Below are 26,889 nucleotides of genomic sequence, written 5' to 3' on the forward strand. Positions count from 1 at the left end.
CTGCCATCATTTTAAGTTGCTGGAGTCAGTCCTGAGGAATATAGCAGACTCTTGTGGCCAGACATCAGGCATCTACCACCACTGTGTCTGAGTGAGATGGCCACTTTGCTCAGCTTTTTCTAGTTTTAAAGAACAAACAGCTGACATGTTCAGAAATAACAAGCACAGATGCAGAAAAAAGTTGTTAACAACTCATATTAAAGTTAAAAGTTAAGAGATTTTTAATTGAATTGGAGTGGTAAAAATGAAATTTTGGATTAGTTCTGGTGGGTACTAGCTGTTACAATATTGTACCCAGAGTAAAGAGAGGTTATCAGCAGAAAAGCAGTACATAGACTACTGTGTGTGTAACATGGGGAGTCACCTCAATTTACTAGTTATGGAATTAAAAGTAAGAGATTTCTCTACATATAACTTGTTAAGCATCTGATTAAAAGTAATGAGGTCCCTCAGACATTGCTGAAGGGAATATAAAATGGTACAGCAGCTTTGGAAAATAATTTATCAGTTTCTCAAATGTTAAATGTTAAATTACCAAGTGACCCAGCCATTAAACTCTTAGGTTTCTATCCAGGAAAAATGGAAATATATGGCCACATAAAGGCTTGTATATGAGTGGGTGTTCATGACACCATCATGCACTCAAATGTTCATCAGTTTGTGGATGCATAAACAAAATGCAGTACATCCATACATGGAATATTATTTAGCAGTTAAAAGGAAAAGAAGTACTTACACATGCTACAACATGGATGAACTTCAAAACTATTATATTTAGTGAAAGAAGACAATCACAATTTTGATTCTATTTATATTTATGTGAAATGTTCAGAAAAAGCAAATTTGTAGAGCTAGGGGGTTGATTACTGGTTGCCTAGTGCTGGAGTTGGAAATGGAGAGTGACTGTAAGTAAGGGTGAGGTTTTGGACTGACAAAAGTGTTCTAAAATTAGACCGTGGTAGTGATTACACATCTCTGTAAATATAGGAAAATCATTGATCTGAACACGTAAAATGGATGAATTTTATGGTACTAAATTATAGCTCAGTAAAACTGTTGACAATAATAAAAAAAGAACCTAGCAAGGCAGAAGGGCATATGATGTTTAGGAGGTTGGCTTATAATTCTCTGTTACTAAAAAGCCACAAAGTAAGCTGCAGTGGGTTTCCCTTTTCTTGTTCTGAATAAACTCAGAAGTTTTTGAACAAATATAATGTGACAGAAGCCAGAAGGCTTTTAGAAATGCTTGATTCTGGCATGTCCAGCAGAGAGAACAACTAATTGCCTCATGATTAGATTTAAAGTAGAAACAGGTGACTGTTAGAGATGGTGCTGGCTATGTGGACTTCTTAGTGTCCTTGAGGGGCATTTAACGCTTTGCTGCTCTTCTGCATGGGAACTGAAATTGAGGAATAATAGGTAATATTGAAACTAAGCCCTATTCATTTGGCAGCTGAAGTCCTTAAAAGACGGACTGATTCAGCATCACCCTTGTATACTAGGTTCTGAAAGAGTAAGTTCCTCTACAGTCTGTAACTGCCATGATCTCATACACACTTGTTTGAGTCAGATTTTAGAATAGTAAACATTTTAGTCCTATTTCGTTTTTATATATTGTATAAAAGGGGCGGTTTTATCCTTAAATATCTTTTATAGCAGAGTATGACCCAGATATGAAGGAGAATATTGCATCATTGGAATGTGTAGGGGTTTAAACTAGAGGCTTAAACTCATGAGATCTCCCTGAATAAGAAGGAAGATTACACTGTATTTTCTTCCATGAATTAAGGAATCATCCCAAGTATGGCTTCCTTTGTAGCTCAGTTGGTAAAGAATCCACCTGCAATGCAGGAGACCAGGGTTCTGTCCCTGGGTCGGGAAGATTCCCTGGAGAAGGAAATGACAACCCACTCTGTTATTCTTGCCTGGAAAATCCCATGGTCAGAGGAGCCTGGCAGGCTACAGTCCATGGGGTCGCAAGAGTCAGACACGACTTAGCGACTAAACCACCACCACCACCCAATTAAGGCATCGAAGTGGAAAAGGCATATTTGTCTTTGACAGAGTTAGACCTTCTCAGGGAAGTTACAGTGTATACCTCTGTAAGGGGGTGAGGGTCATTTATGCCACAGGACCCTCACTCAGCTGTTTGATTAAGCAGTAATGAGATTTTGGATGAAAATGTTAGTAGAGCAAAGTAATGCTGTTTATTTTTCATTAAAACGTATAAATTCCTATAGAACTCATCAACCTCAAATTTAAATAAGATATTAAATGCTATAGTTGAGTTGATAGAATTCTTTCCTTTCTGGTTCCTTTCTCCACAAACACAGGGTCATCCTTTCTATGTTATCAGGAGGGAAGAATCCAAGTTCCAAAGAAGCCAACTCTAAAGAGCACCTTTCTTCCTTGAACTTCCTTGAGCTAGGAGAAAGACAGGGATTGGGACCAGGATGCAGCGAGAGCTGGGGTAGTCCCATTTTGCAATACACACAGCAGCAATTGCTGATGCCAAAATCTGAGCAGTTGGGAACAACTCTGTATGGCAGGCTTCCCAAAGACAGGAGGCAGCGGGCCATCCTCCCTACCCTCTCCCCCTGCCAAAAAAGGGTGAGGGAGTGAGTAGAAGAAACTGAGGCAGGTTTTCCTGATTCAGGGGTATGGAGAGCGAGACTCCATGTACTGCCTAATGGAGTGTCCTCTGGAGGGCAGACTGTATATTTTCCTAGCTTCTTCTCCTGAGCTGTTGCTCTTCTTCTACTCCTCCACCATCTCAATCATCTCTCTACTATTTATCAGATAACCATGCTCAAGACGTGTCCCAAATTTTGTTCCTCTTAATTTAGCCAAGAAAGGCAAAATTTTTCAAAAGGACCGTATACTAAAAGTAGTAAGGTTTGAAAAGTAAAAGTTCCCAAATGTAAAATGTATGGAAATATAGATGCTCACCTAGCACAGATTTTTCATCTAAGGTGACTATGGTTAAAATTGGTGCCGTTTGACCTAGTAGCCTAGCCTACTGCTTTTAGGCCTAGGTGCTACTACCCTTCAATTCTCTTCTCTACACCCTGTGTCCCAGGTCTCTGGAGCGTAGCTTCTTTGAGGAGTGGACTGAAGAAGTCACAGCCCATCCTCCTCATCTCCCAGTTAGAAATCAATATGGAAATGGTTTGTTAGTCCGAGTCTACAGTCAATCGTTCTATCATTCTTTTTTTCTGACTCTGTTTCCTCACTCCTACTCCTAAAGGATAAGGGAGCTCCTTTTTTTGTTTTTACTCACTCATGGTAAATGTATGAAAACTTAAATTTGTGGTTTCATTCCTTTTACTTGTCATGTTTTAATATCCTCCCCTGTGCTTGCTTGCTTCCTTAAATTTTAACAAGCACCTACTCAACCATGCAGTATTTGAAAGGCTGAAGACTAGAGGTAAACAAAACAGATAAATCTCTGATCTCATGGAGCTTACATTTTGATGAAAGATGGACAGTAAATAAGCAAATATATGATATCACTGAGCTAGTAATAAGTGCAGTGAGGAAAATAAAACAGAAGTTCCTGGAGAACTACCTAACACAACAGGTTTTAATGGACAGTGAGGAAAAATACAAGTTACTTTTTAATCATAACTTACAGACCCTCCTTATGTATTGTAATAGTTATGGGTATCTTGATATAATCAGCCCCAAACAAGATTATTCTTTACTTTTGCACTTCTGCCCCTCTTCCTGTCAGGTTTCTCTTAGTTCAGTGAATAGGGCCATAATCCAAGAAGGACCCCCAGGATAAAAGTCTAGGAGTCATTTTTTATTTCTTGCTTTCACTCAGTTCCCATGTCTTCTAGCTCATGTCTGTTAGCTTGTTCACGTCTCAGTTCCTCAGTCCTACCACTGGTTCAAGCCGCTGTGGTCTTACCTGGCCTCCTGACTGGTCTTCCTTCTTCTGCTCTTGCCTCTGTATAATGAGTTCTCATGCAGCACCATAGTCTTTTAGAAATGTTTATTATACCAAAATTTTCCCCTACCCAAAACCAGGAATCCTAATGGCTTCCCTCACACTTTGGATTTTATCCTAACTCCTTAATGGGTCCTCTAACCCCTGTACAGCTGGGCACCTGCCTCCTCTCCACCCTTGTCACCTGCCTTTTTTCCACACTCACTCTGTTCCTTTTCTTGTTTTGTGGCACACCTTATCAGGCTTTTGCTTCTGCCATTCTGTCTGCCTGGAACACCCCTTCCCCAGATCTCTCCATGCCTCACTCACTCAGACCCCTGCACAAATATCATCTCTCCCAAGAAGGCTTCTATGACTTGTCTACTTAAAATACCTCCCTCATCCATTTCTCTACCCTCCCTATCCCCTTTACTTGTGGAGAGGTAGAAGCCAGGACTCAACTGGAGGTCAGGACAATCTGTCATTGTAAGAGGAAGGAAGGACACAGAATGCATGGATATAGATGAAGACACCTTGGTGAATTTTGTGAATGAAGACTGTTTACTTCAGAAGTAAACAGTCTGATTTCTCAATGAAATCAGAAGGTCATTCATGAACTGACAGTGAAGATGGAGGACAAAGATTTAGAGGTTTGAAAGGAGAAGGGACGAAAGGAACCTAGTATTTTATAAATCACAATAATCCTAGTGTAAATGAGCACTCCAAACATACTGACATCCGAAAGCAGGACCATAGGTGGTCCCTCAGATCATATCCCACATCAGTAATCTGTCACACCTGTAATAGGGTTGGCTCTGTACTGGAATGTCTGTATGTTTCTGAATCCAGATGGAGTGAGGAGAATCTGAGTCAGGAGGCTTAGAGGGGACCCTGCCTCCAGGCCACTTAGCTCCAACAGGAGGACTAGGCTTCAGGGAGATCAGCTCAGCTAAGCAGAGGAATTCTTTCTGCTCTGGAAAACCCCTCATCCCTATATCAGTCACACTTATCTCTTCTCTTCTGTCACTTTCAAAAGGTTTTAGCAACCAAGGAGTACACACCCTGGTCCTTGACTGGTCAAACAGGACACAAAAGAAGGCTGCTTCAAAGGAAGCCATCTGCTGCAGGAAGCGCTCAGATTGAGGACGGAGGAAGGCATTCAAGAAATGTTCTCTAAGAAAAGCATCTGCAATGAAGTTTGTCTTTGAGTCTAATTGTCTGTATGATAATTAAGAAATGACCATACTATATATTGACAGTTATTGCAAATGTATTTCCCACAGGAGTTAAATGTTGCCTCAGAGATAAATAAAAATACTGTTGCCTTATTTAGCACCCACCTCAATTCACTTGCTCTTTCCTTAAATTGTCAGGCACCCTAAAAATCCATACCCACATAGTCTCCATAGGTTTTCCCAACAGTCTTTAGAAAATTTAAAAACTCCTTTTGATTATCCATCCGCTGATTCTGGGTCTGCATGTCTGCCTCTGGCTCATATTGAGTTTGACTCCTGCTCCCAGGAGCTCAGTAGGCAGGATCTGGAGCACAAGAGAAGACAATTAGGTTTTCCTTGGGTAAAAGGGGCGCTGAAAATCTATCCTCACACTTCTACTTGTAGCCTTAGATCACACAGGTAAATGGTACATTCTCTTTAGTATACTTTACATGACCTACATTTTTTTATTAAAAAAAAAAAAACAAACCCTAGGGTGATGTCGGATTGGACGGTTGAAGGGATTGGACGGTGGAAGGCTGGTGGGAGTGGAGGGGCGGCGCGAGGTTGACTCTTTGCTGACTTCCGGGTAGATAAGAGGCGTAGGCAGACTGAGGGAAGAGGGGTTGGGGTCTAAGCAGAGTGCTTTAGCTTGGTTTTAGAAGGCGCTCCCTTTCCCCCTCCCAGAACGGTCAGCCCCCCGTGCCGTTTCCCGATGGCCCTGCGCTCGAGGTGGGGGCAGGGAGCGGCCAGGCCCGCGACCACTCCAGCAGCCCCTCCGCGGTGTGGCCCAGGCGGACCCTGAGGTGTTGCCTGGCTGGGTCTGCAAGGCCGCAGGTCAGGGAGCCTAACTAGTCACCCACTTTGCGAAACAGGTTTAGGGGCACTGGAGGGTTTATTTTTTGTTTTACTTAACCGAAGTGTTTAACCACTCTCTGAACTCAAAGACCTACACTTTTTCAACTGGACTCGGCTATCTCCTCAATTTACTCTTTCTCCCCTCAGGGATTATATTATGTATGGCTGCCACAAACATGTCCCACTGTGGTAAGCATTTTGGGCCTGAACAATTAGAGAAGTGGCCAGAACCCGAGTCAGTCACGTTGATGGAGGTAAAATTATATGGCATTTAGGGGCCGTCTTTTGGTGATGGGACATAAATCCCTTGAAATTAAGATTTATTGTGTCTTAATCACAGTTGTTTTCTCCAGAACTAGAACAGTGCCTGGCATAGACTTGGTGCTTAAGAAATTCATCCAATGGGAAGGGCAGGGGGTGGGGGTCACAGTTGGCCCAGGGTGGTTGTCCTGTTTGCTGTGGTCAGGCAGGGTGAGGACTGCTACAGGGCGGCAGTGGGTAAACGCAGCAGTCCCTGAGCTGCCCCGCACGAGAGCAGGGGAGGCCCGGCCTGGGCTTGTAGTTACTTCATGATACTTCAGGATCTGGTAAAGCAATGATTTTCTCATAAAGTTTCATTATTTTATAGAGAAGTTATTGGATATTTCCTCTGTTTTACCCCTTTTACTGTGGTGGCAGTAAGAGTGGTGAGATTGTGTGTGTGTGCGTGCGTGCATGCATGTACATGCACAGAAAAATACAGATTTCAACAGTGCTGCTAGAAATCATTAACGTCCTCCTTATATTTTCTGACAAAATCACCAAGAGGGAGCTGTTAAAACAAAAACTATTTCCTTTAAAAAAAAAAAGTTTGTTTGAAAATCTGCATATAACCAACAGTATGTATAACATTTGCTAATAGTGTTAAAAAATTGATTTCCCAAGATGATTGTTAGTGTATGTTTCTACTTCTTCAGATAAATAGATTGATTATTCTAAATTTGTATTATTGTATTAGGGGAAAACATTTAATTGTTTTATATGATTTTTCAGTTATCATCTTAAAATAAGTTTAAGAAGGCTTTATTTTTTTTTTTTTTTTTTTTTGTTACTTAAGTATTTATGTACCACAGTATGGCCCCTCACCCAAAAATCAACATAAAGACAAGAAGCATATACACAGTGAAAACTTATATTTGGAATTAGCCAGCTGGACTCAGTTTAGATGATCCCAATTTTGTTGGCAACATCCAAAGCATCATAGTCAGGAGCCAGTCGAACATATGCCTTCTTCTCTCCATCAGGCCTGATCAGAGTATTGACCTTAGCCACGTCAATGTCATAGAGCTTCTTCACAGCCTGTTTAATTTGGTGCTTGTTGGCCTTGACATCCACAATGAATACCAGTGTGTTGTTGTCTTCTATTTTCTTCATGGCTGACTCAGTGGTGAGGGGGAATTTGATGATGGCATAGTGGTCAAGTTTGTTTCTCCTGGGGGCGCTCTTCCGAGGATATTTGGGCTGCCTCCTGAGCCGCAGTGTTTTGGGCCGCCGGAAGGTGGGTGACGTCCGGATCTTCTTTTTCTTGTGGCTGTGGACACCTTTCAACACTGCTTTCTTGGCCTTCAAAGCCTTTGCTTTGGCTTCAGCTTTAGGAGGGGCAGGGGCTTCCTTCTTCGCCTTCGGCGCCATCTTCATGAAAAGGAGAAGGCTTTATTTTAAAATAAGAGTCTGTTCATATTATCAGGAGAGTTTTATTTTAGAGAAGACCCTAGTAGCTGTCTGAATATCATTTTAGATTTCATGCAAAGCTGTTATATATACAAATAAAAATACAACTGTCCCTTTCAAGATTTCTGTTATTCACAGAGTTGGTATTTGAGTGTGGGGTTTAGTTCATTTTGATGCACTCACTGTGACAGAACTGAAAGAAAAGCCAGAGATTGAATAACATAGTTTTAAGAATCTGTATCACTTTACAGTAGATAATTCTTTTAGGTAACAGCACTTCTCTTAGATTTTTATTGCTTTTCCATTTGTTCCTACTTACTTCTGTAAGAGTAAACGCTAGATGGAAGATCAGTTCATAGTGATCCAAATGAAAAGCCCTAGAGTAAGGATTTAAGTGCATCAGCTTTACCCAAACTCATAATGGAAACAGCTAGTCCCTAAATGTAAAACCATCTTGGTTCTTAGCCAGGAGTTCCCAGCTAACTGGCTCTGGTCCAGTCAAACTAAGTCAAACTTCTGCAGTTTTGACTTATAAGGAGGTTTTAACTTATAAAGAGACCTAGCAGAAGTCAGGGAACTTCAAGGGCTTTTAAAACATACGCACAGACTGCCTGTAAAGAGGCTTCATTTTATAGTTGTTCAGTCACTAAGTTGTGTCTTACTCTTTGTGACCCCATGGACTGCAGCACACCAGGCTTCTCTGTCCTTCACTGTCTCCTGGAGTTTGCCCAAACTCATGTCCTTTGAGTTGGTGATGCCATCCAACTATCTCAACTTCTGTTGCCCTCTTCTCCGGCCCTCAATTTTCCCCAGCATCAAAGTCTTTTCCAGTGAGTCGGCTCTTCACATCAGGTGGCCACAGTATTGGAGCTTCAGCTTCAGCATCAATCCTTCCAATGAATATTCTGGGTTGATTTCCTTTAGGATTGACTGGTTTGATCTCGTTGCAGTCCAAGGGAGTCTCAAGAGTCTTCTCCAGCACCACAATTCAAAAGCATCAATTCTTTGGTGCTCAGCCTTCTGTATGGTCCAACTCACATCCATACATGACTACTGAAAAAACCACAGCTTTGACTATATGAACTTTGTCAGCAAAGTGGTATCTCTGCTTTTTAATATACTTTCTTGGTACTTTAAAAATCATGGTGTGATGTAAGAGATTTGTTTCAAAATAATCTAGTAGGGGGCAGGGGAGTGAGTAGAGATTTAGATGAAATAAGATTCACTGAATTGATCATTGTTGGACCTGAGTAATGGATTCATGGAGAATTGTGTTTGAAAATTTCCATAATAAAAAGTTACAAAATATGTTTTGAGGTACAGATGTTAGATTCACACTCAAATTATTGGTAAAATACATTGAGTTTTGTCACAGGCTTGTTTATTCAGGATCCACATCTTAATATTTAATTCTATAATTTTAGGCATTAGCCAGAGAAGACATTGATGAAGCTGTATATGCAATATTATTTAGAGAAAATTGTATTGCAAAGGTAAGAGTTGGCTACAGAGTGGATTCTAAGTGCATTCTAGATAAGCACGAATGATATAGAGCAGTGTGGCAAAGAGGATGTTACCATGTCAGAGAGAGTCATTTTTTCTGGGAGAATGAGCCTCCCTTGAATCACCCATTGATGCTACATAGATCTGAGCTGGTGCTCTCTCCTTGCAGGATCACTAAGAGGTCAGGTTTCCCAGATTTATCCTTAAGGGATCTGAGAGATTGTTCTAACTACTCCCCTGGTACTGAATAGAATTTTTTCCTAGAACTTACCTCTCTCTCTTATGTTCCCACATCACAGTGGGGAGCTATAAAGCCATGAGAAATGAATTAGTATTTAAGGGTAATGACCAATCAGTACTGATCGTCACTATGGAATTAATAAATTTAAGGAGGTTTTCATCTCAATGAGAGGGATTGGAATTTGATATATAATACTTGGAACATTTGCACTGTGACAGTTTATAAAGGAGGTTCACATATATATTCTCATATGAGCCTCAAAAGATGAAGGTGGGTTTACCCTCAGAGAGAAAGAGAGGTGTTGAATCAAGTCTGGTGCTCTTATTTCTCTACCACTTTTATCACAGACTTTACTGATGATAAAGGCTGGAGATGAGGAATGGTGACCAGGGAATGCTTTGAATCCTGAAAAGAAGCACAGTTTCCTGAGTTAGGAAGGGTTTGGATGTGGTTTGGTCTGGAGGCACTATTGTGTGGAACTTTCTGTGGGTTCTGCATGCTCTATGCTCTCAGGTTCTCTTTCTGAACTTTATTCTGTTCTTTGATTATCTTATTCTATGACTTTGCAGCCTGAATGTGCTGAGAACTTAGGAGTGGGAACAAGTGTCCCCCCCAACTTATTCAGATTAAAATAAATGTAAAACCTCTTAGTAACTTGTTTTTTTCCTTGTTTGTATCACTTCATTAGAGATTGGATGCGTATTTTCAGCATCTGGATGCTTTTAAGGAAAGAAGAAAAGAGCTGTTGCATAAAAAATGGACTGAAAATGTCGCAAAGCCTCTTCAGCAGAGAATTATGGAAAAAGTAATTTCATATAAAGCATTGGAGAAAACAAAGCAAGAGAATTTTGAATATTTTTTAAAGCACACAAATAAAATGGTACTGAGAGTTTTTTTAATGAAATATTATTTGAAAATTTGGACTGTTATTTTCATTGATTATGCAGATTCTCAAATTTGTTTTTGTATCTAAGATGAATTCATGGAACTGTAAAACAGCCTACTGCATTTTTAAATTCAAAGTTTAAGGTAGAGGGAACAGAAGTGTTTATTTGAAACTAGATTTATCAGGCATGCTTTTCGGTGATTGTTAATAATGTAACAGGGGCTTAAACCATAAGAACATTTATTGGTTACTCAATAAGAAACAGAGGGGTTGGTGGTCTTATGGTGGGTTCTGGCAGTCTGACAATGTCATTAATAACCCAGTTTTGTTTTGTTTTTTTCCTGTTCTGATATCCTGAGTATTTTCAGTCTATGCCCATCATCCTCACATTTGTAAGCACGTTTGGTTTCTTATAGCTCTGGGTATGAGGCAGGAAGAAAGGGTAAGAAATGATGTCTGGGGGCCCTTTCTTACATCTCATCCTTTGATCAGGAAGCAAAAAGTCCTCAGAAGCTCCTAGCACATTTCCCCCTAGCGGTCATTGTCCATAAACCAGGTCACATCAGAAGTCCTAGCTAAAAGCAGAGCTGGGCAGGTGTGTGTGGCTTTCCAGTCTTCAGTACGTTGTGGGTGAAGGAGAAGGGGACTCCACGGCTATTGAGTTAGCAAACATTAGGTGAAGGGACCACCAGTTTCTATCCTCTGTTCTTCAGTTTTATTAAATAAGAACAAATTTTGGCTTCTTCTATGGAAGATTTTTCTTGTTAAAGATCAGGACCCTCTTTTGAAATTGAGGCCCACCTAAATTTCCACATATTCAGCAGAGATCTAGAGTAATGTGACTGGAATATTGGAGATTTAAGTATATTTAATGAGCAAAATTTCTGGGTGTGTACATTAAATACTTCTTCCTAAGCACCCTAAGAGGCAGAGCTCAAGGGTAAATCCAGGTCACTTTGAAACAAAGTGCAAAGTCTTACAAGTATGTGCAAAAATGTGATTGCATAAGCAAGCATATGATGGGAAAGCCATGCCTTAGAAAAACCATGTGTTGAAGTCAAGTGATTTAAAATGACAGTAAATTCAATGTGAGTCAGCCATGTGAGCTGGCTTCCAAGAAATCATCCAAGCTTTTAGGCAGTATTGAGAAGCAGTGCTCTGAGTGGGAAATGGGTCCAGCCTGTCTATCCATGGACAGTCACCAGTTACAGAACCTTTAGAAAAGAGTGGAGGCTTGACAACACTTCACAGGAGGAAAATTGGAAAAAAATATACAGCATGTTTAGCCTAGGGAAGAGATGACACGAGGGGAAATGACATCTTTAAGTATGTATTGTAAAAGGCTGACATGTGGATGAAGAGTAAATGTACTTTGTGTTGCTTCATGGGGAGAACTGGCAGTGACAAGGGAGACTTCAGTTCTAAGGACAAGCTTCCTAGTGGTCAGAATGACCAAGGGAGCATCTGCCTCATGGAGCAGAGCTGTGCTGTGCTTGGCTGCTCAGTTGTGTCTGACTCTTCGCGACCCCATAGACAGATAGCCCACCAGGCCCTTCTGTCCATGGGGATTCTCCAGGCATGAATACTGTGGTGGGTTGCCATGCCCTCTCCAGGGGATCTTTCCAACCCAGAGATCAAACCCAGGGTCTCCCGCATGGCAGGAAGATTCATTACCATCTAAACCACCAGGGAAGCCCGAGAGTACTGGAGTGGGTAGCCTATCCCTTCTCCAGGGGATCTTCCTGAAATCGAACCGGGATCTCCTGCATTGCAGGTGGATTCTTTACCAGCTGAGCTACCAGGGAAGCCCTAATGAAGCAGAAGTTCCTCAAATAAGGCTAGTGGGTGACTTGAGACTAAAGCTGGATGATTACTTCTTCCAGAAGGTGGTGGACTCTCACTGCAGTCCAGATTACTTCTAAGATTTCTCTGAACCCTTTGAATTTATGATTTTATATAACAAATGGAATAAAGTATTTCGCTTTTCTGAATCTTGCAAAAACACATTTGTATGTAGTGCTTTGCTCTTAAGTGTACTTTTTTGTTTAAAGGAAATTATATTTGGAGACTTTTATGATCCTGAAGTATACAACCCTTTTTATATGACAAAAAAGGACCCAAATTATGGAAAGGTAAGTACATTACCTATTATTATCTATTTATTCTTAGAAGCTCTGGGGTGGGGGAAAACCTGATTGTTTTAGAAGTCTTACAGTTATTCTGCATTCACTTAAAAAAAAAATCCACAAAAGCATTTCCCCTGAGTTTTAGATTAAGAACCCAAAGTCATTTTGACCACTTGAGAATGAACATTGTGAAAAAGGCACATGCGTGTGTGTGATAATTCATTCGTTCATTCTTTCCTCTATCCACTCACATTCAGCAAACCGGAGGCCCAGGAGGTTGGGGAAGGTAAGTGGACAGTGAATGTGACAGGAGTGTCACAGAACCAGCGCAGGGAGAGTGCCTTCATAGAAGAGGTGGAAGGAGGGACGCAGGAAAGGCTGTCCAGGAGCCAGTAGTTGAGCTTGTAATGCATCTTCACATTTCACACTGACAATATAGGTATTAACATTTTGAGATGTAGGTTTCACGTGTTTTACTCTTGCGTAGCAGAAGTGGCCACCTGATCTCTGAAGAGGAAAGTGGTTTATTTTTGCTTCTCCCCAAAAACTAAGGCAGGTCATGGTTGTGAAGATAGGAAGGTCTTTTTGGCTCTGGGGGACTCAGTGAGTATTCTGTTGGGGAGTCATTATGCTGTCTCCTCATTCAGTGGCTGTTGTCCTTGCAAATAGCATTGGGTCAAGATCAAGTGTGTGGGGAAGTAAAAGGTGGGAATAGTTCTTCCGTCTAAAGCCTATACTCAGGATGTGGAGAGAGGGAGAAAACCACTGTCCTCCATGGCCTCTGTAGCAGGCCCTTGACCTCTGCACATACCATTCTCCTGCCCTGTGGTTCTCACAGGCCCTTAGAGACCAGTGGTCAGCCCTCAAGGAGTGCCCTTCCTCCCAGGCCGGCTTAGAGCTCTGCCTTGTGCTCCCAGGGCTTCCTTGGGAGCTCAGATGGTAAAGCGTCTGCCTGCAGCGGGAGACCTGGGTTTGATCCCTGGGTTGGGAAGATACCCTGGAAAAGGAAATGGCAACCCACTCCTGTACTCTTGCCTGGAAAATCCCATGGACGAAGAGCCTCGTAGGCTACAGTCCATGGGGTCACAAAGAGTCGGACATGACTGAGCGACTTCACTTTCTTTCTTTTCGTGCTCCTAAAGCAAGAGAGTTCCAGAAAAACATCTATTTCTGCTTTATTGACTATGCCAAAGCCTTTGACTGTGTGGATCACAATAAACTGGAAAATTCTGAAAGAGATGGGAATACCAGACCACCTGACCCACCCCTTGAGAAACCTATATGCAGGTCAGGAAGCAACAGTTAGAACTGGACATGGACCAACAGACTGGTTCCAAATAGGAAAAGGAGTACATCAAGGCTGTATATGGTCACCCTGCTTATTTAACTTATATTCAGAGTACATCATGAGAAACACTGGGCTGGAAGAAGCACAAGCTGGAATCAAGATTGCCAGGAGAAATATCAATAACCTCAGATATGCAGATGACACCACCCTTATGGCCGAAAGTGAAAAGGAACTAAAAAGCATCTTGATGAAAGTGAAAGAGGAGAGTGAAAGAGTTGGCTTAAAGCTCAACATTCAGAAAACTAAGATCTTGGCATCTGGTCCCATCACTTCATGGGAAATAGATGGGCAAACAGTGGAAGCAGTGTCAGACTATTTTTTTGGGCTCCAAAATCACTGCAGATGGTGACTGCAGCCATGAAATTAAAAGACGCTTACTCCTTGGAAGGAAAGTTATGACCAACCTAGAAAGCATATTAAAAAGCAGAGACATTACTTTGCCAACAAAGGTTCATCTAGTCAAGGCTATGGTTTTTCCAGTGGTCATTATGGATGTGAGAGTTGGACTATAAAGAAAGCTGAGCACCAAAAAATTGATGCTTTTGAACTGTGGTGTTGAAGAAGACTCTTGAGAGTCCCTTGGACTGCAAGGAGGTCCAACCAGTCCATCCTAAAAGAGATCAGTCCTGGGTGTTCATTGGAAGGACTAATGCTGAGGCTGAAACTCCAATATTTTGGCCACCTCATGCGAAGAGTTGACTCATTGGAAAAGACCCTGATGCTGGGAGGGATTGGGGGCAGGAGGAGAAGGGGACGACAGAGGATGAGATGGCTGGATGGCATCACCGACTGTATGGACATGAGTTTGAGTGAACTCTGGGAGTTGGTGATGGACAGGGAGGCCTGGCGTGCTGCGATTCATGGGGTCGCAGAGTCAGACACGACTGAGCGACTGAACTGAACTGAAAGCAGCCAAGCTGATGCCTCTCACAAGGTAGTCATCCATGACTTGTCTGTTCTAGACTGAAAGATTCCTGAATACAGGACCCCACTGGGAGGCAGCTACCCCTGCAGTTGCATCAGCAGATACTTGTTGACTGATGCATTGATACTGTAGAACTCTTAACGGGAGTGTGTGTCTTCTCTTTGGGTGGCCCTTGCTCCATTCAGCCACTTAAGGCTCAGTGAAATATTCTTGGGTGAGGTGGGTGGCATTTATGCTTCCCTTGCTCTGCATGACATTACCCCTGGGTCCTGGTTCTCATCTGCTTTGGCCACACTCGAATGCTTCGGATAGATTTAAAACAAATTGTACTTGGGTCCTCAGAGAGTCATTTTCTCGCAGGTTGCGGTCCCACCATTCTGTGATCCTCTGTTTAGAAGACAGCAAAAGACAGATGAAGAGCAGAGAGCTATTTTTCAGTACACAACAGGTACTTTGTGATCACTTCATCTTTAGAGACTTCAATTCTCGAGTGATCTCCTACCCCAAGGGTGACTGGAGCTGACCTTAAGGGTGTTGATTTAGATTTTTATCTTCCTGTAGGAAAACGATGTACCTTAAAAGAATTTAAAGAGCTAGAGAAGGCCAGGCAGTATGCCAGGCTGCCCCAGTTCACGTTCAGTCTCCACAGCATGGTTTCAAAGGAGAGGCCCAAAGAGTCTGCGAAGCCTGTGGGAAGCAAAACTCATAGCAAATGCAGGTAAAGGTCTTTTTGCTGTGTCCAGAGTTTGGCCTTGTACGGTTTGTCATACAGTTGGAGTCACACAGCAGGTGGCCTTTTCAAGGTTTTACTTTCATTTTTAAAGGCTGTTCTCACAGGATTAAGAATGTTAGGTTGGCAGATACTTTCTTTCAACATATATCCCTGTCTTTTGCTCTTAAAATTGCCCATCCTACTGTTGTTCTTTTGGAGACAGTTATCTTTTTCTCTGGATGCTTTTAACATTTTCTTGTTGTCTTTGATTTTCAGTAGTTTTCTATGATGTCCCTAGGTGTGGGTTTTTTGTTTTTGTTTTTTTTTTTAATCTACTTGGCATTTATGGGTCTTTTTGTATCTGTAAAGTGATGTCTTCAGTCAGTTCTGGGAGGTTTTCATTCATTTTCTCTTTGATTGTTACCTCTGCCATATTCTCTGTTTTCTTTCTGGAATTCCAGTTAAACATATTTTAGATTTTCTCACTGTAACCTCCCTGTCTCTTACCCTTTCTTGTTATTTCCAAGTTGCTCCAAATTTAATTCTAGGTTTTTTTTCTCTTTATCTCTTCAGTTGTATCTAACCATCTGTTATTAAATCCATCCACTGAGTTTTTATTTTCAATTGTTTTATTTTTATAGTTCAAGCATTTTATTTTGTTCCTTTTCAGATGAGTTTTGAGGAAGGCTGTGGAGATCCTCAGGGCCTGGAGGATCTCCACTTCTGATGGGGGAACCTATTTCCAGTGCCCTGGTTTGACTTTCCCCCATCCCCAGGGAGGTTTGTTCAGAACAAGGTTAACTACCCACTTTCCAGAACAGTGCCAGGCCTGGGAGGGAAAATCTGCCAAAGACATGCTGGGAGCATGGAGGAATCAGTCCCTGCTACCTGATGTTGACCAAAGCTCCCAGGAGAGAAGGTAGCCAGAGATTGACAGCTCCCTCTGAAAGGACTGTCTCCTCTCTGGAAGAATTGTTCCACTGCTGTCCAGTTACTTTAAAATAGGAATTTCGTGGGGCTGGGAGGGGGTGAATTTTTTTTATTTTCTCTCAAGTTGTTGCAGTAGGAGCATTGGCCTTTGCAAACTTTCTACAGAAAAAAAAAAAAAAAAAAAAAGAAGAAGCCCTGTCATGTCTGTCATGTTCTCTTGGTGTTTCCTCTTTATCCCCCATCCTGAGTTTTGCTGGAATGAACAACACTACTTTGTTTCTGCTTTCTTGTGATTTGAAAGTTTTGTGTTCTATTTCTGGTTTCATGGTTTCTTTACAAATTTTAATGAATATTTTTATTTAAACATCAATAATTATAACTCCTCATCCCCTAGCAAGACAAAGCCTTTATATTGCTTTATTTCCTCATCTCCCCTCTCTGGCTCCTCAGCCTTTATAGACGGTCATATTTCTTTAGTTGATATTCTGCCTTTGAGTCTGTCTCTTCCTATGGACTCTCTGCCTCACAGCCAGAGGAATCTCTTCAAAGTGATCAACCTCCTGAACTGAAAACCCTTCAATAGATTCCCATAACCATTCCAATAACGTCCAGCCCAACTAGCACATAAGGTGCTCTCTGGGCCGTGCTACCTTTTCTGGCTTTGTCTAAAAAATCCCCTCTCTCTAAAGAAAAATGACAAAGCACAGAAATATTTGGATCAAGTCAGCACTTGGGGGATTATCACCTGGTTGTTCCCCTGCTGCCCTTCCTGCCTCTTCTTTCTGCAGCAAGCTCCCTGAGGGCAGGGGTTGCTAATGTATCTTGGTGTTCCCAGCACTTAGCTGGAAGATAGCAGATGAGGAATCAGTACTTGTGGGATGAATGAATGAATGGAGGAGTGGAGGCAAAGGTGATTTCCCTAGAGAGGCCTTGGCTTCCCGGGCAGGGATGGAGACAGCCCTGGGAGGCCCTCTGAGAGGATGCACCTGCGGGCGCCTCCAGTTGCTTTCCAATAAAGTAATAAAAAGACTTAAGAGTGAGGTAGCTTTGTTAGTCAGAGACAGTTTGATCACAAAAAACTGAGTCGTTCTCAACTTGAAAAAAAAGGAAAGGGGGCCTGGGTATGTTAGAAAGCACCCATCTCTCATGGAAGCCACAGTCAGTGTCTCCATCTGTTCAGGCTGAGATAAGAGGAGCTAAGACTGGGTGGCTTATAAATGACAGAAATATATTTCTCTCAGTGGTAGAGGCAGGGAAGTTCAAGATCAAGGTGCTGGCAGATTCAGAGTCTGATGAGGACTGGCTTCCTGATTCAGACACTGGATCTTCTCACTGGTGGAAAGGGAGAGGGAACTCTCTTAGGCCTGTTTCACAAGGTCATTAATCCCATTCAGGAGGGCTCTGCCCTCATGACCTAATCACCTCCCAAAGGCCCCACATCCTAATACCATCACTTTGGGGGTGGGATTTCAACATATGAATTGTGAGCGGACATAAACAGTCAGACCACGGCAGTCAGAAAGATAGCCAGGCTGCATAAGGTACCACAGTCGCTCCTTGCCTCTCTGGGACTTGATGGATGATGGATGTGTGGCATCTATCATAGCTTCTCTTTGTGAACCTGCTTCGTTTCTCTTTCTCTGCTTTCTTGTGCATGTGCTGGAAAATGGATGCCCTGGTTCTGCCTTTCTGGTTTGAGCCCTCTGAGGTCGCCTGGAGCTCCTCTGTCCCAGTTACAACTCTAGGGCCTGAGGCTCTGGGTCTCAGGCCTCAGCTACAGCCGCAGGTCACATGATTCACTGCCTAAGGATGGAGCCGGCAGGGGTGGGGGTAGGGGGCAGACTGATCGACAGCCACCAAGTGATGTTTTCTTAGTCTCTCATTTTCATAAAGTGAGTGCTGAGTTCACTAACTTAATTTTCAGACAATTATTGAATGGTACAATTCTATTTATACTGAATTGAGATCATTTTCTTCTACTATTCTTTACAGTCCTGAAAAGCTTGTCTGTGCAGAAGAGAAATTTCCACCTTATAAAGTGAAAACGACTAGTGACGTAAATCCAACTGTTTTTGAAAGGCGGTTTTATTCCTCGAAGATCAGCCAGGAGAGTAAAAGGCATGAGAAGGGCCTGGTGAGCAGAGATTGCGGGGGTGGTGCAGGCGGTGGGGATGGTACAGTTGTGTAACACCCGCCAGAGATCACTGACAGACCCCTCCCTCTCAGAGAGACTCCAAGGGCGGAGCAGGCGGTGGCCAAAGAAGGGGGTGAAAAAGAGGTGGCAGGGAGGGCCTATTTCACGCAGAGGAAGTGGTGGGGTCTCCTCGAGCTCAGTTCTGTTGCAGAGATGGGCCTCCTTCCACAGGACAGCCTTGGGCGAAGACACTCAGAAAAGGGGCAGGTTGTGGGGCCCTGGACCCCACTGTCTGGGGACAGACTGTGCCCTTCATAAGGTGAGAGACCACCTGCTCAGAGGGGATCCACCCTCTAAGGTTTCCTCAGCTCTTTTTTTCTGAGTTTTTGCTCTCCTTTCATTTTCCTACCATTTACTACTTATTACATCCAAACTAGACCAGATTTTTGTTCTCCATATTTTAGTCGCAATAGGTGGGAATCTTTTGAAATGAAATTTATACTTAAAAAATTAGGGCAAAGTGATAGATAAGATATATAAAAGGCATAGACAGGAAGGGGAGTTCCGTGTGCAGATTTCCTGCCCAGAGCTCACAGCCCCAGGGCACAGCTGAGAGCTCCGCCTATCCCCCAAAGCTGCCTGGAAGATGTCAGCTGGGATGGGCCAGGAAATTCCTTCCTGTCCTTCCCCACCCCTCACCCAACTCTTCTCCCACAGGCTTTAGGAACTGGACAGCACAGACCCCGCTCCTGGGCAGCAGGAGAGGGCCAGCAGAGGTGCAGGTCACAGCCTGTGGACAGAAGAGTGATGACCGCAGAGGTCCTGGGGCAGCACCTGGCTGCCCTGCTGGGAGACAGGTGAGGCAGCCGGGAACCGTGCCCCACAAGAGGCCATTTGTAATAAATGGTTTGCAGTATCTGCAGCTAAAATGCTGCCAACATTTCTTCTCTCCAGAAGTGGAATATTGCAAGGAATATCCAACTAATAACAGTTACAGTTTATCGAGCTCTGGTTGTGAATCAGGAACTGTGTACTTTGTATGCATTTAAAAGTTTTCCCAGCAAGGTAATACCCATTACGTGAAGTTCAGAGGTTCAGTAACTTGCTCAAGGTCAGCTGCACAGTTTGAAGGTGGCAGTGTTCTCTAGCCCAGGTCTAGTCCCTCAGGTGCCAAAGCACACACACATTCCCCAGGGCACACGCTGTCCTTGCAGCCACTTGGACTGTGTGATGTCAATCAGGCTGCTCAGAACCTGGGTCCCCTTTCAGAGGGCGCAGCTATCCCACTCTTCTGCAGGGTACCGTGATCCCAAAGGGCACAGGAGGGGCTTGCTGGGCACTCCTCCAGTGTGTGCCCAGTCCTTCCCCGGAAGTGTAGGTAATCTCAGGGTGCACCCTCCCTTCCTCACCTTTCAGAAAATCAGGCTCCTTTTTATCAGGCGAGAACGTGATTTCTTAAGGAGCAGAGCTGTGTTTCTTGGTCAACAGGGGCGACTGGAGTTGCTGGAAGTACTGACATTAACTATTCTTCTGTGATGTCATAGTCGTCTGACTTACCTCCTGCAGGCTTCTGTGTCCTAAATCTGACAAGAACATGGCACCAGTCACAGTTCATCACAGTGATAAAATCCCATAGTCCCAGGTATAGAATTATCCTATAGCTGTGGTCACAGCTTTTACAGCTGCCTGACCCATCAGTGGCAGCCTTAAGATTTAAAAGTCGGCTGGATATCAACCCACACCTGCCTTCTGATCCAACACGCTCGACTCCCAGAACCCTGTAAAGATCAGCAGTTTGCTTTGCTCGGTGTGGCTGAGCCTTACCAGCCCAGCTTTCCCTAAAGTAAGCAACACAACCAGTTGTCTGGGTTCAGGTACTGAGTGTCTCTTCCTTTGACACTGGGGCATACTTCTTTTAGCCAATCAGTGCCCAGGATCACTACTGGAATGATGGATTTTTTTTCACTTGAATATTCTGAATTATGTTGTCCAGTTTTTCTTTGTCCGTGATTACGTTTAGGCAGAAAACAGGGGCTATGATGGAGGCACATCTGAATCCTTTCTCTCTTTCAGCTGCCTGAGAAGACATGCTCCCTGAGAAATCAGGCAGGGCTCCTGCAGCCCCGCGTGACTCCTTCCAAAAGGCAGCTCTTTTCCCGGCTGTAGTCAGTAACCCAGGGATTTAATGTATAAGGGCTTCTTTGTTATCAATGTTCAGGACAGATTTTACACTTCAGAATCCAGAAGCCAAGTAAATGGCTGTGGATGTGGCTCCAATAGGATGGGGAGCAGGGGGAGAGAGAGGTGCTTTGGAGCTGGACGGGCCTGCTGATGATCCTTAATACTTGTGCATTCCCTTCACAGCTGAGTTCCCCCTGAGGTTTCTACTCAGCAAGGCAAGCAGAGGAGATTAAAAGGGGACAGTGTAGCTCCTAGAGACTCAGCTGTCAAAGAAACCAAACCCTAGAAACAGTAGGTATGTTGACCAGAGTCACAGAGTAAGTCAGTGGCAGCCAAGGCGAGGCTCTGGGGCTCCTGCCTGTTCCCTCTGCACATTCTGTCCTGGATGTTTCTTACTGTTGCAGAAAGGAAATTTGGTTTCGTTACAAGCAGTCCCTGAAATCACCTTTTAAAAAGGCCTTTCACATTGACAGAAAATCAGTCAGGCTTTGAAGCTACATTCATAAACTTATATTTTTATTCTCTTTCTGTACATATTGGCAATGATAAAGCTTAAAGATGCATGTCCTATGACATAATGCAAAACAAGGGATTTACATAAATAATTTATACTTCAGAAAGTTAAAGTTGAAAAATATTTTCCGCCTCATTAAGAGTTCACAGTATTTAAAGTAGATCAAGCTTTCTCCCTTAGATTTCAAACTATATTGTCTCAGCAGAGAATGATAACATCTAGTCAGGAATAAAATGCTCAAGTTTCTATTCCAGTCAGTGCACGAGTGGACACTGTTTCCATTGCAGGCTGTTCCCAGGCTGAGGCTGCAGCATTTCTTTCCAGTCCTTCTCCTCCTGAGTGGCTATGACCCAGCGGGGGCCACACGGTGTGGAATGGTTACAGCGTCACCCAAACCACCCACAGTGGACACATTCAACCAAGTGGTAACGTCTGGTGGTCTGATGCCTCATTTCCACATAATACTTTGTATAGCCCTGAAAATGGAAACCTTGGCATCCAAACACAGCCGAACATGTTAACACTAATACAAGGCACTGTGCTATGGGGTTTGGTTTATTTCTAGGAAAGACCGTGTTTGCATAGATTGCGAGCAATTTAGTGTGCAGTAAAACAGAGGCCCCAGCGCGCACGGCCTTGTGATGGATGAAGCTGCGTGACGCTCCTCCGGCTCAGGGGCAGCACCGCTTGTCTTCTCTGGCCCCAGCCCAGTGGGCAGATCCCTGAGGCCCCTACAGGAGAGTTTTCTGCTCAAAAAGCTGCAGGTCAAAGCGGACCCAGACCTCCCCGGTGGGGACCTCGTGCAGCAGGAGTCGGCGGGTTGTAGGGCCTTTGCTTTCCTGTTCTGTTCGAATTTTTGCCACTGGAACTTCAGTGCGACCCAGGAAATCTAGTGAACAGACAAGAGTGTCAAAAGTCTTCTTTAAAAAACTGTTAAAAAAACTATCCCGGGAGGAGTGTCTGAAGCAGGATTCATAAAATATTTGCATCCAAAACAAGTAACTCCTTTTGGTTAATGGCTGTTGGAAACTGAGTGGATGGATAAGTGCAGAACAAGGGGTCTGTGTGAAGGAAGCTGCCTCTGGGGACCCCAAGCCTCGTTGGTCAGGGAGTGTCTCACCCGTTCAGCAGGTGCCAGGAGCACAGCGTTTCCATTAGGTAAGCAGGGGTGACAGGGTGGGAGACTTGACACACACCTGAGGCCACGCACCCCTTGCCCCTGAGAAGGGGCCCCACCTGTGGCCACTGAGAGCTCTGAGGGCCATGGGCTGTATCACTGCCCTTAGGCATTCCAGACCCCGGATCCTCGTGTGTGGGGACCTTCATACCCCTCCCTGAGTTATACTTTACCGTCTGGTGAAAACTGATCTCTGTCGAACATAGTAAGACACAGCACATCCTGATAGAGGTCCTTAATGAAGAACTGGCAGTTAAAATTCCATTTGGGATTTAGTGTGTCCTGGAGGGTTCTAGTGGTGTAGCTCTGGGAGCCCATGCTGATTTCACAGTACGGATTGCTCTTTCCTGAATGAAAACAAACAAAACATGTGGCATGTGATGAACGGGTCTTCCTCGAGCAGAAGCGGGTATGGTGTTTCTCTATAGACCATGGCCTGTGGTCTCCATTCCCAATGCTGAGAGCATCATAAACTTGGGGAGGAACCAACTGTGTGGGCTTGAGCAGGGCCACTCCCCACGAGCAGGTGTCAGTGCACCCTGCTTCCTGCTTTCTCCACTCAGAAGCACCAAGGAAGGAGGCATCAATACCCTCTGGGAAAATAGAGGAAGAATAATTTTGGCCCAATAACCATTTTAGTGGCACTGGAAATACTGACTTTTAAAAAGTGTCCCATTATTCAGTGTACAGAAGAGTCATCAGCAAAGAGCGGGTTTGTTACCACATCTGTTGAATGAAAGAAGCATTTACCGTTTGGTTTACAGGCTTTCAGTTCTGTAGCTTCAATGACATGCACCATCAGACGCCCGATGCCTGAAGACTTCTGAGAGCGAGCTACAAAAGAGGAAGATGAGTGACATTAATTTCTTCTCTGAGAACACAGACAGTGTAGCTATGGCGCTAAGCTGTAGATACAGTCTGCCTTTCTAACCAGCCCCAGCACTCCCCAGCCATGCCTGCCACCTGAGCCAGAACTGGCAGGCCAGCATGGGGTTGCTCTGGGCCTCCGCCCAGGCTGTGTCACCTGCTAGGGCACCTGGCGGCCATCTCTGCCCGTGGGCAGCCTACACACTCTTAAACACACAGGTCCAGGCTCATCGTGTATCATATAGGCTGCCCGGTTTGCAATTCTGGGTCAGTCCATTCCCTCTTCCAGAGGCCATGGTGGAGTGCAGGTTTTTTAAATTCATCCTTGTGTTAACCCCTCAACTGCCTGGCAAGTAGTGATATTCATAAGATCATATTATATTTATTCAGCACTTAGAAGCAGCTACCATTTATTGGATACTTACTTTGTGTTAGGCATTTAAATAAGTTATATTATTTAAACTGCAATGTTTACTCTACAAGGTAGCTCTTTATAACTGCCATTGTCATATATGAGGAAACGGAGTCTTAGAAATGACTGTAACATGTTTATGTCACAGAGTCTCTAAATGACGTCTTAAAACTTAAAACGTCAGACACCAAAGTCTACTTTCTTAACCACTCATCATAATTCCAATTACATGTAAACACTTTAGCTTATAACTTTTACTTAAGACCTTATTCTGTTTAAGGAGGTACTCAAAAACACTTTTAATATGGGGAGAAATGAGTTAGTGAACTCAGATTTTCTTGGTAAATGTAAAGATAGTTAAGCTGGGTTTGCTCCTAGGGGTTTAAAAACTAAAGGAAAGCTGCTTGGTGAGCTCATGACTTTTCAAAATTCAGGGCAAGTAGAACTTTCTCTGTGAGAAGCGACTCACCCCCTGTGTGTGCCCTCCCGCCCAGGAGGCCCTTGCATTTAGTCTCCTTGAAGGCGGGCTGGGCCGTATTCATTTGCAGACTCGGTTAAGCCTAGCACAGGGCCTGGCACAGAGTAAGTAATCAATAAATGTCTAAGAATTGAACACGTGGAGAGTGCATAAATGTACGTACAGATATTGCTATGAAGCAAAATAAAGAAAAACTTGATTTATTTTTCACCAATTAAGAGATTATATGCTTTCTGAAAAGCTTCAATCATTGATTTTTCAATAGCAAGACTTTAAAGTACCATTAAAATAGGATTCAGTTAGCAGAAGCCAATTTACACATACCTTTCAGGAGTATGTAACAAAATAAGGGAAACCTGAATAAAAAAACATAAAGAGCTGCAACTCCAGCAGCCAGGAACACAAGTGGGAGGACTGGTCAGGGAAGGGCCTCGCGCCACAGCCTGGTGGGAGACTGGGGGTCTTACCAGGGCTCCGCCACCATGAGGACAAGACCAGACAGAGAACCACAGAGAGGACGTGTGGGACTTGGCAGCTGACTAGAGAGGCCTGGGGGAGGGGGATGTCAGGGGACACGTTTCCAGTGCACGGCCGAGGACAAGAGCTGTCCCCTGAATGTCTCTGGAGGAGCTACTTCGGGGGGTGGTGGTGGTGAATTAATCCCATGGGAGGGGTGCAGCAGGCGTGTCCGGAGAGCATGGGCTGGAGAGAGCAGGCTGGCTGCAGCCACTGAAACCACCACAGAAGCATGGTGACGTGAGCTGGGGAGGCTCAGAGCCAGGGCAGGACTCACGGGGTACAGGGGAAGGAAGCAGGGCTAGGAGGGAGAGGAAGAAAGAAGGCAGTGCTGGGAGGAGCCTCTGGGGTGTCATGGGGGCCCGGGGACCGAGGGACCAATTTCCTGCTGTCGTGGGTGGGGGGTGGTCACTGGTCACATGAGCAGGCTGCGTGCACAGGGTGAGGGGACAGCAAGTTGAGGGAGAGGGGGAGACTCAAGGTCCCCAACCCAGTGTCGGGGAAGGGAGGATGGGTGGGTCCCCAGGAGGGGCCGGAGTACAGGCTGGGCCAGGGAGGAGGAGCAGGGTGTGGAGGAGCTGATGGGAATCTTCACAGAGGTGAAGTCTGATGGAGCAAAAGGGACCAAGAGGAAGTGGGGCTGGTTATGTGAAGGTCAGACCCTTCTGCCTGAAAACAGAAGTGAAGAATAAGTATGCAGGGAGGAGGGGCAGAGACTCTGTGCCACAGGGGCATCCCGGGGCTTGTGCGGGACAACCCCCATCTGTGTAGTAGGCAGTGGCGGGGCTCAGGAGGCCCCCAGGAGTTTTGAAATGGCTGTGGAGGACGTAGTGGGCAGCAAGCCTGGTCTTTCAGGCTGTCCCTGTTTAGCCCCTCTCTGCAGCCTGGGCTCTGAAGTTGGGACCCCACCCTGTCCCCAGGGCACCCTGGCGTGGCGAACTGCAGCCCTCCAGGGCACCACCGACTACCTTGATAGGCCTTCTCCCGCTTCTTCTTCTCCGTGTCGATGTACTGCTCAGATGCCGCCTTGATCTTCTGGACCCAGGCCGTCCTGGAGGAGAAGCAGAGCGCAGCCCTCACACACCTCCCTCAGGGTCACTGGAAGCCCCAGAGCTCCACACTCGTCTCTGAGAGCTTCCTAACCCTAGACCTAGCGTGAATTCAACTGAAGGGCTCGTTTGCTCATTGAGGATCAAGCTGAGAATTTCTAGACAGTTCTTGGTGGCACCAGGCACTTGTCAGGTGCTGGGCGCATGGAGATGGAAGACGCAGTGATGGCTGAGCATGGCGAATGACGGGCTCTGGTCCCGCAGAGGAGGAGCTGCAACCAGAGGGGAGGGCACGCGGCTGGCTGGGCAGGGAGGGAGGAAGGCTCCCAGCAGAGGGCAGTGGGGGAGGGCAGAGTCCCGGCCGTAGTGCAGGGGCCTGTGTGGTGCCAGGACGGGAAAGGAGGGCCTCAGCAGGCGAGGGAGCACAGGCTGCCCCTGAAGGGTCGCGGCAGGAAGTGAGGCGTTGGTCTCCCCCTTCAGAAGACCCAGGACAGACGGGAAGCAGAGAAGCCTTAGAGGTGTTTGTGTTCACCAGGCTGTCTAAACCCAGGCCTGCCAGTGGGATTGGCGGAGGCGGGGATTAGTAGGGTGGGAGTACAGACTGGAGGTGGGTTATGGCAGGGGGAGAGGTCAGGCTTTCTCCTGGGCCTCAAGGCAGGTCACACATGTGGTCGAGACGGACCTCTCGTTAATGTTGTCTGTTCGAAGGGTGTAGACCCGGTCAATGTGAGAGATGTGGAAGACAGGCTCATCGCTGGAAGGGTCTGTGGGCAGTTTCACCAAGGCTTCATTCAGGAAAATGGGCTGAAAGAATAAGGGCCAAAACACAGGCTGTGAAATGGGTCGGAACCCTCCACCCACCTATATCCAGAGCCTTGTCTGTTCTGAAGAGTCTTGCTGAGCAGTGGAGAGGGCTCTAGCTTCCAGAGTATTTTACCCAGGAGAAAAGAAACTGCCTCCTGTTTCAGGAAAGTAAATATCTGGGGTTACCAGCTGTTACTAAAGTGGGGACAGGAGCACAGAGTGTCTGTGACCGCTCACGTGACAGGGTCTCTCCACAGGCCCTGATACTCGGCCCTTTGCGTCAGCCTCGGTTTCTCAGAGAGACCCGATGCTGAATGTGGACGGAGGCGGGACTGCCCGTTGTGTTTGCTGGGGAAGAAGCTGGAATCCACAG

General features: G+C 44.8%; 4 protein-coding genes across 14 annotated transcripts in view; 2 read left to right on the forward strand and 2 right to left on the reverse strand.

The window, feature by feature from the left end:
* Positions 1-5,259, forward strand: part of FAM228B (family with sequence similarity 228 member B) — a 40,806-nt gene extending 35,547 nt beyond the window's left edge. For all 7 annotated transcript variants that reach the window (XM_043917295.1, XM_043917300.1, XM_043917298.1 and 4 more), the window contains one exon: positions 4,968-5,259. In XM_043917295.1, coding sequence (XP_043773230.1) covers positions 4,968-4,974 — 7 coding nt within the window. In that variant the 3' untranslated portion in view covers positions 4,975-5,259. The remainder of the gene's footprint in view (positions 1-4,967) is intronic.
* Positions 5,260-5,669: 410 nt separating this feature from the next.
* Positions 5,670-26,858, forward strand: FAM228A (family with sequence similarity 228 member A). Of its 2 annotated transcripts, XM_043917291.1 has the most exons (9): positions 5,670-6,257; positions 9,138-9,206; positions 10,146-10,337; positions 12,395-12,475; positions 15,103-15,190; positions 15,304-15,460; positions 18,377-18,518; positions 19,236-19,375; positions 26,774-26,858. In XM_043917291.1, exons 1-9 carry the CDS (start codon positions 6,165-6,167, stop codon positions 26,778-26,780), a joined length of 969 nt encoding a protein of 322 aa, XP_043773226.1. In that variant the 5' UTR covers positions 5,670-6,164; the 3' UTR covers positions 26,781-26,858. The 2 variants fall into 2 exon arrangements, with proteins under 2 accessions (XP_043773226.1, XP_043773227.1); XM_043917292.1 differs by lacking the exon at positions 26,774-26,858 and having other exon boundaries at positions 19,236-19,442.
* Positions 7,164-7,691, reverse strand: LOC122703208 (60S ribosomal protein L23a). The gene has a single exon (XM_043917301.1). It carries the CDS (start codon positions 7,678-7,680, stop codon positions 7,204-7,206), a length of 477 nt encoding a protein of 158 aa, XP_043773236.1. The 5' UTR covers positions 7,681-7,691; the 3' UTR covers positions 7,164-7,203.
* The window catches only part of ITSN2 (intersectin 2), a 121,738-nt gene continuing 116,043 nt past the window's right edge, over positions 21,195-26,889 (reverse strand). For 3 of the 4 annotated variants that reach the window (XM_043917282.1, XM_043917286.1, XM_043917283.1), the window contains 5 exons: positions 26,395-26,516; positions 25,632-25,714; positions 23,141-23,224; positions 22,564-22,737; positions 21,195-22,102 (listed from right to left, as the gene is read on the reverse strand). In XM_043917282.1, the coding sequence (XP_043773217.1) occupies positions 21,945-22,102; positions 22,564-22,737; positions 23,141-23,224; positions 25,632-25,714; positions 26,395-26,516 (621 nt within the window). In that variant the 3' untranslated portion in view covers positions 21,195-21,944. Of the gene's footprint in view, positions 22,103-22,563; positions 22,738-23,140; positions 23,225-24,459; positions 24,504-25,631; positions 25,715-26,394; positions 26,517-26,889 lie in introns of those variants that run through there. The other variant, XM_043917284.1, reaches the window with a different exon arrangement.

This window comes from Cervus elaphus, chromosome 11 (assembly GCF_910594005.1).
Source record: "Cervus elaphus chromosome 11, mCerEla1.1, whole genome shotgun sequence".
NCBI classification, from domain to species: Eukaryota; Metazoa; Chordata; class Mammalia; order Artiodactyla; family Cervidae; genus Cervus; species Cervus elaphus.

Bases quoted from the DNA above. Each gene is read 5' to 3' on its own strand.
- FAM228A (XM_043917291.1), top strand. From the start codon at position 6,165: ATGGCTGCCACAAACATGTCCCACTGTGGTAAGCATTTTGGGCCTGAA. The intron at 10,338-12,394 runs GTACTGAGAGTT...TTTTGTTTAAAG, and splicing joins TAAAGCACACAAATAAAATG to GAAATTATATTTGGAGACTT. The intron at 15,191-15,303 runs GTACTTTGTGAT...ATCTTCCTGTAG, and splicing joins TATTTTTCAGTACACAACAG to GAAAACGATGTACCTTAAAA.
- LOC122703208 (XM_043917301.1), bottom strand. From the start codon at position 7,680: ATGAAGATGGCGCCGAAGGCGAAGAAGGAAGCCCCTGCCCCTCCTAAA.